This window comes from Prorops nasuta, unplaced genomic scaffold (assembly GCF_024137725.1).
Source record: "Prorops nasuta isolate Cenicafe-Biocafe unplaced genomic scaffold, Cenicafe_Pnas_1.2 PNAS00009, whole genome shotgun sequence".
Classification (NCBI taxonomy): domain Eukaryota; kingdom Metazoa; phylum Arthropoda; class Insecta; order Hymenoptera; family Bethylidae; genus Prorops; species Prorops nasuta.
Window position 1 is genome coordinate 2,238,429 of NW_027116806.1, and position 20,987 is coordinate 2,259,415.

General features: G+C 39.9%; 5 protein-coding genes across 5 annotated transcripts; 3 read left to right on the forward strand and 2 right to left on the reverse strand.

The window, feature by feature from the left end:
* Nucleotides 1-1,861: 1,861 nt before the first annotated feature.
* Nucleotides 1,862-4,546, reverse strand: LOC136776144 (zinc finger protein 862-like). The gene is made up of 4 exons (XM_066731519.1): nt 2,609-4,546; nt 2,329-2,426; nt 2,255-2,275; nt 1,862-1,988 (listed from the first exon to the last, which is right to left on the reverse strand). Exons 1-4 carry the CDS (start codon nt 4,544-4,546, stop codon nt 1,862-1,864), a joined length of 2,184 nt encoding a protein of 727 aa, XP_066587616.1.
* A 3,186-nt stretch (nt 4,547-7,732) lies between these two features.
* On the forward strand, nt 7,733-8,841 carry LOC136776145 (uncharacterized). The gene is made up of 2 exons (XM_066731521.1): nt 7,733-8,656; nt 8,833-8,841. The coding sequence occupies exons 1-2, from the start codon at nt 7,733-7,735 to the stop codon at nt 8,839-8,841; spliced, it is 933 nt and encodes a 310-aa protein (XP_066587618.1).
* A 4-nt stretch (nt 8,842-8,845) lies between these two features.
* LOC136776146 (uncharacterized) lies at nt 8,846-11,042 on the forward strand. The gene is made up of 4 exons (XM_066731522.1): nt 8,846-9,118; nt 9,804-10,010; nt 10,074-10,320; nt 10,561-11,042. The coding sequence occupies exons 1-4, from the start codon at nt 8,846-8,848 to the stop codon at nt 11,040-11,042; spliced, it is 1,209 nt and encodes a 402-aa protein (XP_066587619.1).
* Nucleotides 11,043-11,996: 954 nt separating this feature from the next.
* LOC136776147 (putative nuclease HARBI1) lies at nt 11,997-15,152 on the forward strand. The gene is made up of 8 exons (XM_066731523.1): nt 11,997-12,000; nt 12,158-12,402; nt 12,470-12,739; nt 12,799-12,829; nt 12,888-12,917; nt 13,729-13,824; nt 14,543-15,055; nt 15,097-15,152. Exons 1-8 carry the CDS (start codon nt 11,997-11,999, stop codon nt 15,150-15,152), a joined length of 1,245 nt encoding a protein of 414 aa, XP_066587620.1.
* Nucleotides 15,153-15,445: 293 nt separating this feature from the next.
* On the reverse strand, nt 15,446-16,587 carry LOC136776148 (myb/SANT-like DNA-binding domain-containing protein 3). Its single transcript, XM_066731524.1, has 3 exons — nt 16,313-16,587; nt 16,077-16,246; nt 15,446-16,002 (listed from the first exon to the last, which is right to left on the reverse strand). Exons 1-3 carry the CDS (start codon nt 16,585-16,587, stop codon nt 15,446-15,448), a joined length of 1,002 nt encoding a protein of 333 aa, XP_066587621.1.
* Between the last annotated feature and the right edge of the window lie 4,400 nt (nt 16,588-20,987).

The window sequence follows — 20,987 nt, forward strand, 5'->3', positions numbered from 1 at the left end:
CATTACAAATTAACATTGCAGCCTTTGGTAGTGGCAGTTGGTCCTATGTCAGATATTAGGGCAGCTTACGTGATTATAAATGAGACAAAATATAAATTTTCGAATTTAACTACTGCTGTGGCACTGTGTTGGAAAAGTTTTTATGCATTTAATGCAAAATATCCGTCATCCTGTGCACCTATTTGGATTTTTTTGCAAGAATATGTTTACGGTCATGAAGAAGCAGATTGTAAACACTACCAAAGCGTACAGTGGGTTAAGGACAAGTTAAACAGTATTAAATAGAAGAAATCGAAAGTTGATGATAACTTGAAAAAAGAGGAAATTCGTTAAATAATTTTATTTTAATTAAAGTCGCCGTTACTTTCTTTAAACAATATAAAAATATTTGTTAAAGTTACATAGCATTATCAATATGGAAGTAAGATGTATAGATTGTTGTAAAATTTGTAAAGGAATATCGTTGAAGTATCATACAAAGTATATTCATAAGAAGAATATTATAGCATATGGTTGTACACCACGCAAAAGAAAATTTAATACTCTTAAAAGTTTAGATAATCACGTAAAAAAGACTTACCAGAGAAAATTAATGACAGAAGTCACAACGTCTGTAGATATACCTTTAATAGAATCTGAATCGCAACATCTCATAAATAACTCATCATTAGTATATGCTGTAACAAGGCAAATTCTCTTGCCTTGATATATAACTTATTTCTACTTTTAAAAGCGCCGCGCTTAGATGAGGTTGCGCTCGATCCCGTGTGGCGGCGCTGTGCCCCGCGCACGGCTGCCTCGATCGCCTGGCCTGGTCGAGCGGAGTGGAGCGGAGCCTTGGGCCAGTGAAGCCAGATCGTGCACGGACTTTCGTTCCCTCCACGCCGTCTGCTGCGCACGCAGCTCTCACACAAAGAAAGCAGCTGCTAGGTCCGTGAGATGCTTCACCAGTCGTTGCACGCACACTTTTCCACCGGTACATACGTGTATCGGTCTTCTCCGACAAGCTTCGATAGATCTCGGGAGCGAGAAGTAACCAGACCTCTCTCTTTCTCTATACTACGTCAACCAAACGACTCGCAAAGTAAAACAAAATCCTTTTCCTAATGCTTCGATAAAAGTTAAATTATCGAAGGTCCCAGCCCGAAAAATTAAAACTTTCCTATATTAGTTTTCAATTATTATAAAATAATTATATGTAGCCATTAACTTACTAGATTTAATAATAAATACAAAAAATGCGTTCTTATAATATCAAATGAGTTGAGGTATAATAAACTCAATGTTTATGTCTTAATCTGTTAACAAATGCATTTTTATATTTATTATTGAGTCCAAGAAGTTAATGGTTATTAAAAAAAAAATTCCCCGTAATGAAAAACATGATAATCTGTGACAAGAATCGAACCCGAGCCCCACAGCGTGACAATCTGCCATCCTATCGCCTGCGCTACAAGAATCACTTATCGTTACAGGGGCAAAACAGCCTATTATCGGTTTACTCTAATTTTCTTATTAACTCGTCATAAACGATCAAGAATTAGCTGAAATAAGAAGTAAATTTATTTACACAGTATTATTACATATGACTTATTATATTTGTTCGAGATTGGGAGGAGCAGAAAATGTTGCGAAGTAGATTCCGCATTTCTCTGTTATATCTCCCATCTCTATTGCGCTCACAATAGACGGCTAGACCGACAGCGTCTAGCCGCTCTATCTGTCCCTCTCTCCGCGGCGCGCTTGCGCGTCTTCTGGCCCTGGCGCGTCGCGGCCGCGAAGCGACACTACTTTCGCGCTTGGCCACTAGGTGGCCAGCGTCCGCAGCAGCTCTCTCGCTGGCAAGATTAGTGTCGCGTAATTATATAGATGGGTCCTTGATAAGGACCCATCGCACCTCAGCCTTGCTCAATCCAGAGCTGCCAGACTTGGCATAATCTCGCGCATGCGCGAAATGATTCTTGTAGTTTGCCTCTTCGCCACTGCAGCTTTTAGGGATGTAGCAACCTTAAGTATCGCCCGTAGAACCTTCCTTTTAATGTTTTGAATCACTGCACCTTAATATTAAAAATCAATTTCACAATAAATTAAGAAATAAACAAATTAACTATAAATTGGATTGCTTGTTAGTAAGTCCCTTTAACTCTTATCAAATATTTAAATGAAATATTAAAAGATGTGAATAATTAATGTGTTAAATTAAATCAATATTAAAAAATATCTGATATGTGAGTAGAGATATAAGCCCTCTCACCAACGACAAGGTCTTGCAATCCTTAGAGAGGGAACATGCAAAACATATAATAAAATTATGTTTGTTTTTATTACCAGCACTTTGTTACACTTTTCAATGAGAAAATACATTTTGCATAAAATGCAGTATATTTTTTCAGAAAAATTACGAAGATGTAGTCAATAAAATGAAACTTAAGTATTAAGAACACTCATGCAAAAATACATAAAAATGAACATATTATACCCAAAGTTTCACATGCAATGTCCGCAAATGCAAATAATTGTTTAAAAAATAGCCACCAAAAAATTGTAACATATGTTAGGAAGAATATAAATTAGCTGAGTTATGCAGCTCTAAATGTCGCGTATCTACTTGGAAAGACACACAATTCTTCTCGTGTGCTTGAAATGATGACCGAATTTTGCAAATGGCGTTTAATAAATCGGCACCGATTGCATTACGTTTCTTCGAACGAACATCTGTTACAATTGAAAAAATGCGTTCAACTTCGGCATTGGAGTGGGGCAAAGATAGGAGCATTTTAAGTAATAGCTCCAAATTCGGAAATAATTTATTATTATCAAAATTTTTTAAAGTGAACACTTTATTCCAGAAGGGAACAATGTCCAAACCCTGCAACATTTCGCGATCGCTGTCTTCAATAAGAGGCAGCTGACGCCACTCCATTGCCAATTCATTTTTATTAAAAATTGGTGGTAAAGAAGGTAAGATGCAATTGAAATCACGTATTTCACGGTTTCTAACAGTTATATCTAGTGCTATAACTGGATCTAGAAATTCAAGTTTCTTAAATATTATACTATTTAGTGGCAGTCTTTGTTGCATTTCAATTACGCTAACTTTATAAAAATTTAAACAACGTTTACGGATTTCTAAAACATCTTCTTCTGATAAATTTTCTAAAAATTCCTCACAATCCGAACCTAAATAAATAAGATCTATATCTAAATAATATTTTAAATCATGCAAATTTAAACATTCAATTTCACTTAATGCTTCTGCTTTCAAGAAATTTTGGCCAAATTGTTTTATTAAAGTTTTGCTTGTTTTTACAAGCTTATGGATTAAAACATTTCTAGATTGAAAAAAGGCATTAAATTTATTGAAGGCAGTTAAGGCATAGTTTAAAAACAGAAAGTAACATTTAATCGTATCGCTATTTAAAAGATCCAAAATTTTTGTCGCCGATTCTAATTTATCATTAAAGCATGCGTCAGTAAAGAAAAGACGGAGACACGACCAATTCTCAATTAGTCTATCAACACATTTCTGTGTTGATAACCAACGAGTTTCTCCAATTTTTAAAATTTTATGAGTTTCGACCTCACAAAAAGTTTGGAACTCTTTTAAAATAGCGCAACGCTTTGCACTACCAGAAACATATGTTGCTACTCCGCGCATTAATTCAAAACATTCTTGCGGCAATTCTTTGCAAGCTTTTTTTGCTACTATCGCAGAAGTGTGGCAAATACAATTTAATAGAATAACGCGAGGAACTATTTCTTTCAGCCGAGCTAAAAAGGAATCCCGGGATCCCAACATAACGGACGCATTATCACACGCGAAACCTACTATATTTTCAAAAGGAATACCGTATTGGAAAAAACAATTTTTAAAGGCCGCGAATAATTTTTCGGCTGAGCAGTCAGTTGCATCGAGCTCAATTATTTTAAATAGTTCCGTTATTACATTATTCATTTCTGTTGAAAAATATTGAACGACAATGCTTAAGCATTTCTTGTCAGTTATATCCGTTGACTCATCTAATAAAATACTAAAATAATTGTTTCTCAATGCATCTGACGTACGTTCCATTTCCCGTTTCTCTAAAACATTCGTAATAATTTTGCTACATTTCGTACGATGTAGCTTAATTTGCTCTACTATTTCCGGCCGTGTAAAAGTTACTTTTATTAAATCTACTAAATGATCTACAGACTGAATACTCACATTATGCTCAGCGAAATAACTTGCTAATTTAATTTCTGCACTTTTCACTAAATCACTAATATTCAAATTTTCTTCCGACGAACAAAAACTTGTAGGCGCGTCATTATTTTCCACCGAACTATAATTATTATCCATCACCCACAAATGACTTTCACTTTTAACATGCTTTTCTAAAACATTTTTTCTATTTGACAAAACCCTTTTACATGCATTGCAAAAAGCCTGATTATCCCGATTTACTAACCACGGACTAAACTTTTTATTTGACAACCACGAATAAACAAAATTTCTAACACCACCACTACTACTACAGCCTTGCATTTGGTCCGCGGAATCCATAATAAATTTCGAAAATTACTACAGACACTGTAAAATCACTTTTATTATCCCGTAAATTTATTAACGATCCGTATTAAATGATACCAAATGCAAGACTGACTAAGTTACTTTAAATTAGATGGAAAGTTAACGGGTACTTCGTTATTGTTTGTAAACAAACGGCATTTGCCAGTTAACTTTTGATTAATTTTGCAGACTGTCAAAAATTTATCAATAATTTTATGTATCTAGCATATCTATTACTAACAGTCAGAAGGACTTTCAAATGTTTTATATAATTGTTATATAATATATGCGAAAGAGGCTTTTATCATTATTACAATAATTAACAATTTAAAAAAAAATGATTTATTTATCAACATATAAAATCTTAGTGTAATGGAATCAAAGGTTCATTTCATATAAAATAATGATAACAATGATAAATTGGACTAATTAATTGTTTTATTTCTTTTATTTATACATATTAGTACAAATTTGCTTAATTATTCAATAGGAAATCGAATATACTTATTACTGACAAAAATGATAAAAATGGTGTTTAAATTTATATATATAGTTTTCAGACACCGCTTATTAAAAAGAAAATCCGAAATTCTAGAATTGAAATCTTATTTATATCTGTTTATAAATATATTAAAAAGTTTATTTATATATTTCACATATTTATACATAAACTACATATTCCCTACTAATTAAGAAACATACTACTGCAGTTTTGACGTATATATCTTATTTCCAGAAAAATTAAGGAAAACCTGTAAATTCATACATATATATGTCCGTCGATAAGAGCGATAAAGCTTCGAAATTGGATTGGTTTAGTTCATGTGTTCTGTCAATTTAATAATCCCGCTTTCGTTTGATAAACGCGTATTAAACTAACATTAAACTAACAAATAGTTTGTGTTAAATGATTTAAGTGCATTAAAAACATGTTTAGTTTGTTCAGCAGTATATAGAACAGACCTGAAATAAGATAAACATTGATTGCATAAAAATATTCAGATTGTGCTGTTTTAGGTTAAATTTGTTAATTGAAAAGTGTTTCTTTTGTGATTTCCTTTCTACGACGATTACATAAAAGCATGAGTTATCAGGACATTATATATTTACAGTGTTTACTCAATCTAATAATGTGATTGGCAGAATAGTGGAAATGTGAATTTTCAATAGGATAAGGAAAATGGGGAATGATGAAAATGGTGCAGCAGTACAAGCTATTTAGATGAGTATTAAAAATTAATTATTTATGGCTTGAAATAAATCAAGATTCATTGTGTTGTGTTTTCCGTTACAGGTAATGTAGAAAAATGTGAATGTTTCTTCAAAATGTAAGGATTAACAACTATAGAGGACCAGGATACCATTAATTATGACAGCTTGGACATGGTAATTAGTCTTTCGGTCAAGATATTACTCCAACCAAGGAATATCCAGGTAAATAATTCTGCATTTAACAATAATAGTAATTAAGGAACGCCAAATGAGAATAGCTTAGAAGTGTTCTAGCTAACCTATTAATATTTGCAGCATCTTCTCCATCGCCAAGTATGATTGGTACATTGTGGAAATGTGAATCTTCTATTGGATTAGGAAAATGGTGCAGCAGTATAAGCTATTCAGATGAGTATTAACTAATAATCATTTAGAGCTTTTAGTTTGATACAAGATTCTTTGTGTTATGTTCTGCATTACAGATTGTGTTGAAACGTGCCTAGGATTTGGAATACACAAAAAGGCTTATCAACTGAGGATCACAGTAACATAGATTGACAGCTTGGAAGTGGTATTTTGTGCTTGAGTGAAGGCGTTACCCTAGTCTTTGAATATGCAGGTAAATAATTCTGTAATTCATAGTAATAGTAATTACTTATAGAAATGTCTACCAAATCAGAGTAGCGTAGCAGTGCTAGTTAACAGTAGTTAATATTTGCAGAATCTCCTCTGTCAAAACTCTCAGATCTGGATGGAAGGATAATATTTATTTTGCTTGATGGAAGAATTAAAGGTAAACCAATAATTATCAACATTTGTAAATTTTATTTATCTCATCTTAATTATAAGTGTTTGTAGTAACATTTGTATAAAAACAAAAAAATAAACAGGAAATAAAAATTTTTAAATATTTTGTCGAGGGGCACCTCGAACACTAGCTACGTTCCATAAGCCGGCTGCGAGAATCGTTCTACGCATGCGCCAGATTGTGCCAAGTCTGGCAGCTCTGGCTCAATCGACTGCCCAACCAGCAGCAGCCGCAGCAACAGGAGCAGCTTTTTTTTAACGCCTCCACGGCAGCGCCTCCACCAGGCAAATCAAGAGCGCCTCCACCGGCGAACTCATTGGGTACCATACTTTGGTAAGTAACACCCAATCACCAACCGCCTACCAAGAGGGGACTACCCCTCTGCGGCAATATTCTCCCTCCTAAGGGAAATTTCTCCAGGGACTGCCCGGGAGAAGTTAACCCTCTCCTTCCCCTCCACACTGCCTCCGAGGACTACCTCGGACCCAGTGTTCCGACCCTCAAGTCCAGGGCTCTCGAAAGAGTCGGGTAGCGGGAGGGATAGCATTCACCCTAGGGGTTGGGGTGGCTCGGAGCCACTATAGCTCTAGGAGAAGTAGGCCGAGGGGTAAGGGGACTTCCCCTTCCCTAAAACCACTTCTCCTATTTCGCTTCCTCCCGTGGCTGGGGATTTTACTGGGGAATACTCCAGGGAAAATTGCCCAGTCCGGGAGCTTCTAAGTCCGCGTTCCTTTCTGGGGAATTCTGTTTTCTGGGGTTCTGGGGAATCTTCGTAGACCGAAATTCCCTAGAAGTTGACGAGAGCAAATTCCCTAGAAAGTCGATCATTAGTCTAGCGGTTCTTTTGTAAATATATTGTAAAATTGTTGTACATTTTATTTATTTAAATAAAAACTCCTTTTACCTCTTATCTTTGGCTTTGAATATTTCATTCTAGAATAAGACCTTCCCTTCTGACCACAGGTTCGGAGCCAACTTGGGACATTGTTTCGCACAAATTTTTGGTCCTTCGAGCTGGATTTCCGGCAAAAAACGTTCGAAGTGCATCAGTGTTCCTGAGTGGGCATTCCGGACTGTGTTTTGGATTGTGGTTTGTTCTGGAATAGAGTTTCAAAATGGCTAGCTCAGGGGAATTATTAGAAGCAATCAATTACGTACCCATGATTCGGGATGAATTCGTTCGGTTGGTCGTTAACATCAAGAAGCGTGGAGTGCACAATTTCACCCTTCCCTTCTTGGAGGATAGGCTAGCAGCCTTAGAGAAGTGGCTTAACGTGTTGCATAAAACTCACGTTAAGATCACTACTCACACTAAACCGGCCGAATTAGCTAAAATGGAGTACGTAACCGATAGTTGGTATCAAGCAGCCCTTGATGCCCATAGTGACGCGGAAGAATTCATCCTAGGACATCTAGATGAACTTCGTTCCAATCAGGTAATGTCGTCATCAGGTCACACTGCACCTTCAGGCGAAATAAACCACATTAGGATTCCAGTTATTGATTTACCAAAGTTTTCCGGGGATTACTTAGAATGGAACAACTTTTATGAAACTTTCCGTTCCATTGTTCACGACAAAGTGTATGTCTCCGGTCGGGACAAGTTCCATTATCTAAAATCCTGTCTGCAAGGAGAAGCAGCTACGGTCATTAAATCTTTAGCGATTACCTCCGAGAACTATGAGATAGCATGGGACACTCTGGTAGCTCGGTACACTGACAAACGGATGATCACGGATACGTTCTTAGATCAGATATCGCAAGTACCCACGCTTCGGGGTGACAATTTTAAGGTTCTGAAAGAAGTTAGGGACTCAGTTACAGTTGCTCTCAACGCCCTTAAAACTATGGGATACGGCGTCGATCAATGGGATCCCATAATTGTTCATTCGCTGAAGAACAAACTGGATGACACCCTTCGTTTGGCTTGGGAGATGTATCTGGGTAGCAGCAAGGATTATCCCTCGTTCATTCAATTCTCTGAGTTTCTAACGCGTCATATTAACTCCTTGCAATCATTAGGTAACAAACCTAAGACTTCCAAAAAGGAATCAGGGAGATCCTTGAAGTCACACGCTACTAGCGTGAATAGTACCGGTTGCGCTCACTGTGGTAGTAACCATCTCTTGTATCAGTGCAAGGACTACCTTGCATTGACCCCTCAGGCCCGTTCAAAGTTCGCATTTTCACAGAATCTTTGCATCAACTGTCTGAGGCCCGGGCATAGTTGCTCCAATTGCTATTCTTCGTCACGATGCAGGAAATGTAGTAAAATGCATCATACTTTATTACATTTTGACAAATCTGGCACCGGGGGGAGCAAGGCACGGGGGACTACCCCCGCGGTCAATTCCTCTTCCGAGCCAGAACCCTCGAGCTCGAATACTACAACACATCTCAGTGTTTCCGACACTCGATCAGTTCTATTGGCCACTTTCTCTGCCAGAATCGACGCTCATGACGGTTCTCGTATTATAGTCGGCGGTTTAGTTGACACGGGCTCCGAAAATTCCTTTATTTCGGAAAATTTAGCTCAGCAGCTACGGGTATCACGAAAACGTGTCAACGCGACCATTCATGGCGTCTCTCTGAATTCGGCTCAAAACGTTCGAGCAGAGATACAGATTACGCTTCATTCTCTATCACGACACGGTGTCTCGTTGGACATAACTGCATTGATCTTACCCAGGATTACTCAGTATATGCCTCCGACTTATTCTCCGTCGTCCTTTCCAGCACTTAGCGAAATTGATCTGGCTGATAACTTCGCTTCAACCAGGGCTCCAATTGATGTACTCATTGGTGCAGACTATCTTGCAGCATTGATGGAAGGCCCGTACATGCATTCTCCTGATCATACGTTGCTTGCTCAGCGGACTATTTTCGGGTGGATCGATTCGGGGGTCGTACCCAAGACTGGTCGCTCTCATAGTGTCACGGTGCATCATTGCTTTGAGGTAGAAAAAACTCTTCGCGACTTCTGGGAACTGGAAGAAGTCCCGGAAGTCAAACCCATGTCCACAGAGGACTCCCTCTGTGAACAACATTTTGTGAATACGGTATCACGCACCTCTTCAGGTCGTTTTGTCGTTGCGTTAACCTTTTCGATCCGACATCAAGAAGCACAGCTTAGGTTCTTCCTCTCGGGTAGCAGAGAAAACCTTAACACGAATACTTCGGCGATTGGAAACCTCTCCAGAACAAGCTGAAAGCTATTCTCAATTCTTACAGGAGTATCAATTGTTAGGACATATGTCTCCTGTTCCTATGAACTCTGATTTTCGCGTCTTCCTGCCTCTTCACGCAGTTTTTAAGATCGAGAACCAGAAGACAAAGATTCGCGTTGTATTCAACGCATCTTCTAAAACATTTACGGGCGTATCGCTTAACGACACGTTATTCATTGGACCCAAGCTCCAGCAGGACATCACGCGGATCGTAATGAATTGGCGTGCCTTTCGATATGTTGGCGTGACGGACATTGTTAAAATGTTTCGACAGGTTCTTGTGCGTTTTGAGGACCGCAAGTATCAGAACATTTTATGGAAGACTGATTCCGGTGCGCTTCAGGCTTTCGAACTCAACACGGTGACCTACGGTACGGTACCGGCACCTTTTTTATCCTCGCGAGTTTTGCGCGAATTAGCTTCCACGGACGGGGCTGACTTCCCTCTCGCGCAGGATGTTTTGTTAAATTCTACATACGAAGATGATATACTTTTCGGGGCTCATGACTTAAAACAACTCAGTTCGGTCAGGGAACAACTCATCGCTCTACTAGCGAAAGGGGGCTTCTCCTTGAGCTAATGGGCATTCAATCAACCGGGGACTTCCCCGCTTGAACCTACCGAGCCGCACTCTTTCTTTGAGGATCCTGCTGGGTCAAGTAAAGTCTTGGGCATATATTGGGATCACGGGGATGATAGCTTTCGCTTCCGTGTTTCTCCTTCATCTATTGGTGTACTAACCAAACGCATCCTCTTATCAGAGAATGCTAAGATCTTTGATCCATTGGGATGGATCTCTCCCATAGTTATCACTTTAAAACAGTTAATGCAATCCACCTGGTTGCTCAAACTCTCTTGGGATGAAGAGATTCCTGAGCCTATTCAGTCCAAGTGGCTCAAGTGCTATGAGCAGCTCTGCGACTTACAGGCTTTGAGTATTCTACGATGGACTGGTCGATCACTTACTACTAGAAAACACGAATTAATCGGATTCTGCGACGCCTCAGAGCTGGCCTACGGTGCAGTCGCTTACGAACGTCTCACGGATGAGAACGGTCATTTTTCGGTACATTTAGTAATGTCCAAAACAAAGGTCGCACCGATTAAGACCACTTCAATACCTCGGTTGGAGTTGGTTGCAGCCGCACTTCTAGTCAAGTTGTTGGTTCACGTCAAGACAAGCTTGGTCGGGAGTTGTGATGCGATTCGGTGTTACTCGGATTCACAGGTCGCGTTAGCTTGAATAGCAAAGCAACCCGTCCATTAGAAGACGTTTGTGGCCAATCGCGTTTCGTACGTTCAAACGCATTTACCGGAAGCCAGCATGCATTATGTACCCACTAAGTTGAATCCTGCAGACTTGTGCTCAAGAGGAACCAGTGTTCAACAGTTATCAGAGGACTCACTTTGGTGGCATGGGCCTGCTTTTCTCCGTGAGCACACCGCAAAACCTGTTCAGGTCTTTGAAACCGAGGAAGAAAGTCGGAAGGTAGCGTTAACCGCTCAACTAGACACAACTGAGTGTTGGTTTTTTGATAAGTTTTCGTCTTGGTCTAAACTGGTCCGAGTTATGGCCTATGTTCTTCGATTTGTCCAGCGGACCAGGAAAACCGGCCAATGGGAGGACTCCCTCCTGTCTGCATCGGAAATTCGCAGTTCGATTGAAGCCTTGGTAAAGGTTGTTCAACGAACACACTTCGCGAGCGAAAACTCAGCCTTGAATCATGGGTTACGTATACCGTCGCGGTCCAAGCTTCTTTCCTTACATCCGGTCATTGATTCACAAGGAATCTTAAGAATAGGGGTGCGGCTTCGGAACGCCGAAATTTCTGAACAAATGAAACACCCCATTATTTTACCGGATTGTCACTTAACTGCCATACTCATTAGGCAAACCCACCTAGAGACACTTCACGGGGGACTCCAATTAACCTTGTCCACGTTGCGACAAAGGTTTTGGGTCGTGAATGCGCGAAATCTAGTAAAATCATGTGTTCATAAATGCATCACGTGTGTTCGCGAACGCGCTAAATTCGGTAACCAACTCATGGGCTCGTATTTATAGACAACCCTCGGCCGAGGGTCCCCTTACTCGAGGGCTCTTTACCAACGTTTGAGTTTCCCATCTATGTACACATTATTAAATCTTGATTTTAAACCTATCTTTTTATGTTTATACTAATGTACTAGAAATGCAATGGGTAATTGATAAGAGAACCAATCTTTTGAACCCAGAGTTCTTAAAAACAAAATAATAATTATATCAGTTTATACATATACGTGTACTATACTGTAATTATATATAATTAAGTACTTATAAAATGGACTTTTTAAATTCGTCAATTTCTTCTCTTGAAGATGAGGAAGAACAAATTATAAGATTACCGAAGAGATATTGTAGAGATTATTGTAATCCATTTGAATGTTATAATAATGAACAGTTCAAACGACGATACAGATTTAGTAAGGATTGTGTAATCAATATTTTACATCCATTAATTGAAAGCAGTTTAGAAGGAAATTTAAATTGTAGAGGTCTACTCATAAATTCAATGCATAAATTGTTAATAGCATTACAATTTTATGGCTCAAATTGTTTCCAAGTAAGTTTAAATATTGTATAACATAATTCTTTATATAAATATAATTTTTTTTATTAATATTTTTTAGATTATTGGTGGGGATTTAGGACACGTCTCTCAGTCAACTGTTTCATTAATAATTAAAGAAATATCTCGCTGTTTTGCAAGGCACCTACCAAAGTTTGTTAATTTTCCAAAAAGAGAGAAAGCTAAAGATATAATAAAGTTCTATGAAATCAGTAACTTTCCTAATGTGATCGGCGTGATTGACTGTACACACATCTGGATAAAAAATCCAGGAAATGAATATGCAGAAGTATTTCGAAATAGAAAAAGCTGGTTCTCCATTAATGTACAGGTAAAATTTTGTTTAAATTATTAAAATCTGCATACTATTTATTATCTCTTTTTACACAGCATCTGTCGGTTAAACACCTTTCAAATATGCGCATGTATATTTTAAATTTAAATATTAAGCTAATAAAATTATGATATCTAAATTTTAGAGAAGACTTCCATCTCTCTGATTGCAAACAGTAAAAGATTTTAAAAGGTACTAATGCATAAAATTGATACAGTAATTCTTCTCTTATTATTATGTTTATATAACGGTTTAACTCAGGGACCCTCTAATAAATAAAGAATTTTTATAATAGTTTATAGATATTTAATATTAATAAAATTGGTAATAATTGTGAAATCTTATTTTATTTGCCTTAATGTGGGTTAATTATGATAGCAGTCAAAATAATAATATGCTAAATATCTTGTAATATGTATAAGAATATATTTTTATATATAGGTAGTGTAACGTTGCGTTCTCGCAACGTTACTATAGCTGCCATCTAGCGCTTTGCTAATCTCAAGCGCTAGATAGGCGGGTCGCGTACGAACTAGGGAGTTATCAACCGATAAGTATTGATCTAGGATCGATAACTTGTCGGCTCCCTAGTGCCGCGCGATGGGTGTAGCGGGGCAGCGGCGGGACAGGCGCAGGGCCTTACCTGCTCCCGCGGGCTGCCCCGACACACGTAGTTTAGATGTCTAAGGTGACACTTGGTGCGATAGATTCCCCGCCGCCGATAAAATTTCGCGACCAAAGCCACAGCCGCTACATATAGCATCATACCCAGTGAAAGTGCAGCGACTGCAGCCCGGCCGCGAAACCATACCGGACAGCGGAGACTATCCACCCTTCGGGCCAGTGTCCAGGGCGAAAGAGAGAGAGAGGCGAGAGCGGGAACGAGAGAGAGAGAGCGAGAACGGGAGAGAAAGAGAGAGAGCAGAGAGAGAAAGAAGAGAGCCAGCCCTAGAAAGCTGAAGTAAGGGTGATTATTCGTTTTGTAGTACAGTCCTGTGACGTCCCGGGGTGTGCTAGGGCTTTAGGGCTCGTAGCACCGAACGGTTTCGTAGGGAACCGCTGGCCCGGCTCACCTGTCAAGGGTAAGCGGGCAACTTAGCGGAGTGGTCATTCCGTCGGACCTGTACATCGCGTCAGGGTGTGTGAAAGAGCGACTTAATAAAATTGTTCGCGATTACATCGACTCCGCGTGAGTTTGACCGTTGACAGGGACGTTCCCTTCAGTCATTTCAAGGCCGCGGACTTTGTATAGTTATCGTGAGGACTCGCGACCTTAGGCGTCCGATAGTAAACAATCCGGGTCGGTGTTGTGTTTAAGTACGCGGGAACTGAGCGAGTGCGGGTAACCGTCGCGGGACGCGCACGCGCGGGAGGAGGAACTTATCCGCGTAGCGTCGAGTAGTAGTTAGCCTAGGGATCCGCCGGTGGCGCGCGAGTACCGCGCGACTCGGTAGGGCCGCCGCGCACGCCAACTAGTGGCTCGACCGCGAGGCTAGCTAGTACGTCATCGGGACTTCAGCCGCGTTCGCACCACTTAGGCCGCGTCCACACGTAGGACCCAGCGTAACTCCCCACTACCGTGTAACGCGAGACGGATCTTGTATTGATTATTGAGATTGTAATAAAGAGAGTTTTACCGAGATTAGCGAGTTATCATATTAGCACCCCATCTCCGATAGCCGCGTACGGGGGTTAGAACCCCCTCTGTATAAACAAATATTCGGGTATTATCAAAAGTACATCGAAGGCGCCCGGGTCTAGTAGGAAGTCGCCTATTGGGACGCGAACACGATCGGTGAGGGATCACTCCTCCCTCCCCTTCTATACTATCCCCAAGGATAGCCAGTAGCGTCACAGTAGTTGCAGGACCAAATATGGAAATATATGATATTGTTGTTCGCCACCCTGGATCAGCGCACGATTCTTTAATATTTGAAAGAAGTGCAATTAAAACACGTTTTGAAGTAGGAGAATTTCAAGGAATACTTTTAGGAGATAATGGATACGGAAATAAACCGTACTTGGTTACACCAGTTATTAACCCTACAACAAATGCAGAAAAGAGATACAACGCGTCTCACATTGCAACAAGAAATTTAATTGAAAGGGTGTTTGGCGTTTGGAAGAGACGGTTTTCTCCACTGAGAACTGGTTTGAGAACAAAATTAACCACATCGTGTTCTATAATAGTAGCTTTAGCGGTATTATTTAATATTGGAATTCAATATAAAGAAAATGATGTAGTTGATTTACCAGATATTCCCAACACTGATATAGATTTTGAAAAGATTGTATTTGTAAATGAGGAAATAGGTTACGAAAACGGTCTTCAATTTCGTAATCATTTTATACAGCAACATTTCCATTGTTGAGTATATCAGAATATAGTGAAATGTTTTATACAGTTTGAAATGATGTTTAAATTGTTTATATAATTTATTATCAAAATTAAAGAATTTAAATTATATATGTCTACATAGTTATTTATTATTCTTCACAATATCATAAAACAAAACGCACTTTTTTGCACATGTTAAAAACTTAAAAACATATTTTGAATTTTATATAATAATAGAATATAATTTTAGTACTGAGTACGTTTACAAACAAATTATAAAGTTTTTTATTGAATAACATTATTTGGACTTAAAATTAATTATTTTATATTCAAATATTAAGAAAAAACTGTATATAATTTCTTTTTTAAATATCATTTTCTTGTACAAGCTGTTGCATACTGTTTTCAACTTGCAATAATTTTAAAATTTGAATTTTTGTTTCCATTTTGGCAATTTTCAATTTTTCTTCGTGTAATTCTTTTTGCTGTACAATGCTTTCAGCAATTTTACGTGTTCGAAGTACTACTTCCTGAGACAAATTTGTGTGATTTCTTGTTTTTTTGGCATCACGCTGACTTTCAGCATATTTTATAATTTTCTCCACTTCTTTGTCAAAGCTTTCATATTCCTTATTCAAGTTATTCAACTTTCTTTTTTTGATCCTAATATTTGTAGTTGAATGATCGCTTTCCACATGTTCACATTGTTTTTTATCATTAATATATAATTTTGATGTACTAGGCACTGGTTCTAAATTTACTTTACTATTATCTTTTCCAAAGAATATATTTTCTTCGCTTTCTGATGAGCTTCCATCATGATTCATAGTACTCTTTAGAATGGTATTTGAAATATTATTATTATTATCATCACTATCAACTATATAATAAATAGTATCTTTATTTTGCGACATTATGTTACCTGTAATTTTGACAAGTCCAGCTATCTTATACATTTCATTATTATTTATATAAATAATTAATTAAGCTATTTACCAGTCTTTTCAAAATGTGATGTACTATCCCACTTCTGCAATATTTCTACATCATTAAAAGTGCTTATTGATGCAACCCTTTCCATTATGGGATCATTAACGCATTCTTCAAAAGGTCCACCTCCAGTACGTAGACGATGCGCTTTCCTTTTCGTATTTTCCTTTCGATTCCTAATATACAAGATCAGCAAATATATAAACTTGACTATTTAAATCTACTATATTAATTAAACTTACTTTTGTACCATATTCTCCCAACATTTTCTTAATTGTTGAGGAGTACGCGTGGATAAATTATATTCATTAAAATCATTTGTTACTTTTAGCCATGTTTCTTCTTTTTCTTTATTTGTCACACCATCCGTAGACTTATTAATTATAATACTTTTGTATTTATTTATAATATCACACAGAATTTCTTTTTCTTTTATGCAAAATACTGAACGGTTCATTTTACTTAAAATATTATTTGGACGATTGAAAAATGTGTCCTGGTCCAAACCCAATCTCATTAGTGTCACCACACTGCCGAATGACCATGTCCAACACACTGGCTCTCGCCTCTCCTTGACGGACAAAATTGTTTGAAAATTATAGGTTATGACGTTATGCCTTAGGTTTCATATACATAGATGGGAAACTCAAACGTTGGTAAAGAGCCCTCGAGTAAGGAGACCCTCGGCCGAGGGTTGTCTATAAATACGAGCAATGGGTTCACTTCCTACCGCTCGGGTTTCTCGCAGTTTCACTTTTGAACACACCGGAGTAGACTATGCCGGGCCCTTTTCGGTGAAATTACATCACGGTCGTAATGCAAAAGCCATAAAATGCTACGTGGCCGTGTTCGTATGTCTATCTACCCGTGCTGTTCACTTGGAACTCGTCTCTCGACTGGATACCGAGGCCTTCCTCGCCGCGCTGTCTCGTTTTATCTCTCGTCGTGGAAAACCCGCCGTCATGTACTCAAACAACGGCCTCAACTTTCAAGGAGCGGACGCAGAACTCAAACGCGCCTACCAATGCGCTGTAGAAGCCGCCCGCGCTCGGAAAACCGATTCTTTCGGCGAAATCGAGTGGAAATTCATTCCGGTCGCCACTCCTCACTGGGGCGGTCTTTGGGAGAGTGCGGTAAAAAGTATGAAGCACCACCTAAAGCGCTCCCTCGGAGTCTTCGTGCCCAATTTCGAAGAAATGACCACCCTGCTGACCAAGATTGAGGCCTGCCTCAATTCACGGCCTATTTCGCGGTTACATGATGATCCTGAGTCGTTGGACGTACTCACTCCGGGGCATTTCTTGTCAGGTCGGGCGTTAAATTCTCCACCGGAATTTTCCACATTGGATTTACGCGAATCGTCATTAAACCGTTGGCAAACCGTGACTAGAATCACCGAGACATTCTGGAAGAAGTGGTCTTCCGAATACCTACACACGTTGCAGAATAGGCCAAAATGGCAGAACACTAACTCGGAATTTGGTGAAGGAGATCTGGTTCTGATCAAAGTACCCAACAACCCCCCGCGCATGTGGACCTTGGGGCGGATTCTCAAACTAGTCCCTGGTGTAGATGGGGTAGCTCGCGTAGCTATACTTAAAACCGCGAAAAAAGAGATTCAACGGAGTCTCTGGCAACTTTGTAAACTCCCTTCTTAGCCCTTGCTTTCGGGTCGCATCAGGGTCTATCTTTACCCTGCCTTACGGCATCCTGGGACTCTTCAGGTTGTCATCTCTCCTTCTCAAGCTTCCTGGGACTCTTCAGGTTGCTTAACATTCTCCTTCTTGACTTCCTGGGACTCTTCAGGTTGTCTATTTTCTTTTCCTGGTTTCCTGGGACTCTTCAGGTTACCACCTCCTCTCTCGGGCGTCCTGGGACTCTTCAGGTCGTCCTGTTTCCTGTTCCAAACCTTCAGGAACACTTATGATCTCCGCCATGTCTTTTCTTCCAAAACTCCAAAAATACTTACTGAGTCTTCGCACTCATCATTTACCTTTTTTGGTGCAGCGAGATTTGATCATGGCGGATTATCCCTGGGCTCACCTATTAGGCATCGGATATGAGGACGAGGGGGACGATGTCCTCGAGTTACATGCCCCCCGGGAGGAATCTGAGTTTCGGCGGTTGTTCGGCAGTATTTCCCCGGAGGGGCTAAAGGCGCCACCACCACCACCGCCACGGAAACCACCGTCGAACCCGCGACGTCGGAGGCCCATGGTTGCCGCCCAGAAGCGCATTGCCTCGACGAACTGGGCTGGGAAAGTCTTAGACGATCCCAGCGCCAGGGAACTCGAGCGCAATGCGCAAAAAATTATTGTCCGAGCCTTCGGGCAGACGATAGAGGTGCCGCTCTATTCGGCCCTTAAACTCCGGCGTTGGAAGGCCTGGGCCCCGCAGGGCAAAATCACCCTGCGGTGGTCGCCGGCCTTAGAGCTTCACTCGGCCAAGCTCCATATGAAGCCATGTAAATAGTCGTCTCGTCCCTATCTGTTTTATATCTTTTATTTTTATTTTTTTTTGTAAATAAACTTGTGTTAAACTGAGTTAACTTTCTTCTTCCTTGTCTTGACGCCATCGCGTCAACGGGGGGAGTTTGTTCGAGATTGGGAGGAGCAGAAAATGTTGCGAAGTAGATTCCGCATTTCTCTGTTATATCTCCCATCTCTATTGCGCTCACAATAGACGGCTAGACCGACAGCGTCTAGCCGCTCTATCTGTCCCTCTCTCCGCGGCGCGCTTGCGCGTCTTCTGGCCCTGGCGCGTCGCGGCCGCGAAGCGACACTACTTGCGTGCTTGGCCATTAGGTGGCCAGCGCCCGCAGCAGCTCTCTCGCTGGCAAGATTAGTGTCGCGTAATTATATAGATGGGTCCTTGATAAGGACCCATCGCACCTCAGCCTTGCTCAATCGACTGCCCAACCAGCAGCAACCGCAACAACAGGAGCAGCTTTTTTTGACGCCTCCACGGCAGCGCCTCCACCAGGCAAATCAAGAGCGCCTCCACCGGCGAACTCATTGGGTACCATACTTTGGTAAGTATCACCCAACCACCCACCGCCTACCAAGAGGGGACTACCCCTCTGCGGCAATATCCTCCCTCCTAAGGGAAATTTCTCCGGGGACTGCCCGGGAGAAGTTAACCCTCTCCTTCCCCTCCACACTGCCTCCGAGGACTACCTCGGACCCAGTGTTCCGACCCTCAAGTCCAGGGCTCTCGAAAGAGTCGGGTTGCGGGAGGGGTAGCATTCACCCTAGGGGTTGGGGTGGCTCGGAGCCACTATAGCTCTAGGAGAAGTAGGCCGAGGGGTAAGGGGACTTCCCCTTCCCTAAAACCACTTCTCCTATTTCGCTTCCTCCCGTGGCTGGGGATTTTACTGGGGAATACTCCAGGGAAAATTGCCCAGTCCGGGAGCTTCTAAGTCCGCGTTCCTTTCTGGGGAATTCTGTTTTCTGGGGTTCTATGGAATCTTCGTAGACCGAAATTCCCTAGAATTTGACGAGAGCAAATTCCCTAGAAAGTCGATCATTAGTCTAGCGGCTCTTTTGTAAATATATTGTAAAATTTTTGTACATTTTATTTATTTCAATAAAAACTCCTTTTACCTCTTATCTTTGGCTTTGAATATTTTATTCTAGAATAAGACCTTCCCTTCTGACCACAGGTTCGGAGCCAACTTGGGACATTGTTTCGCACAATATTTTTTAATTTGAAGCATACATTTTACTTGAAGATACGATAGTTTAAGGGTATCCATGCAGTACTTTAAATACAAAAACTGTATTCATATGTTCCTCTGTCATTAATTATTCTATTACACGTAACATATAATATTGCTTAATTTATTCGTGATCGGGGGTGTTTACATTTTCCGGTGACAAATTACTTACCTTTATAACTTGATGATCAAGGTTAATTCTTTCGAATATACCTTTACATATTAAATTGGTGAGAAACTATACCAATTTCGATATGAAAATATTGTTATTTAGCCCAGCTCTTATGGGTAGCTCTAGCTGTTAAAGTGACATTTGAGTTCTTATGGAGCAGCTGACTCAACAATTTCAAGCGTAAGTATACTCTTACTTTTGACAGTATATAATGTAAAATTTGAAAAGTATAATGTCTTGTGTAATATTTTAGCATAATTTACACAAGGCAGTTATTACTAAATTAACAGTTTTTATTTATGTTTCATTTCGTAATTTATTTTTCAGAATGTCGAGCGACGAATCATTTTTAGATAGTAAGTACAATTTTTTTACCTTTCAGCACATTCTATATTTTAAGTATTCGTTTAATTAATTGAATGAATTTGTTTGTCTTAGAAGAAATGGAAGAAAAATTGGTTGCCTTGGCTGGGCCGGCTGAGGTGGGTCCAACCACCAACCAGCGTATCACTGCGCTGGAAGGGTTGGTGGCAAAGTTGCTGAAGGGGCTGCAACAACAGCCGCAGCAGCAACAACAGCCACAGCAGCAGCAGCAACAGCAAATAATGCCGGCGCGTCATCGTAAGTATTATTATTTAATATATTTATTTATTATTTCTCCTCTAGTCATTTATACTATCTTTCTTTCTCATTTGCCATTTGTGCGTCGCTTTGATAATGTGTTCCTTTATGTAGTAAAGAATTCACACACTTCAGTCAATTTACTATCATAAATGTTTCTTTTCGTTAATTCTTTATAAATTAAATTATACATTTTCCAATATTTTACAGATAACAGATATGGTGGTAGAAAGGCGCGCGGGCATTGGGCGCAATTGGGCGGTGGAGGATGGGGAGGAAGAGGACGAGGAGGACAAGGAGGAAGAGGAGGAGGACAGGGAGGAAGAGGGTGGGGTGGAAGAGGAGGAGGAAGGAGATGGGGAGGGAGAGGAGGCTATGCTCCAATAATAAAAAATTATTATATAAATTA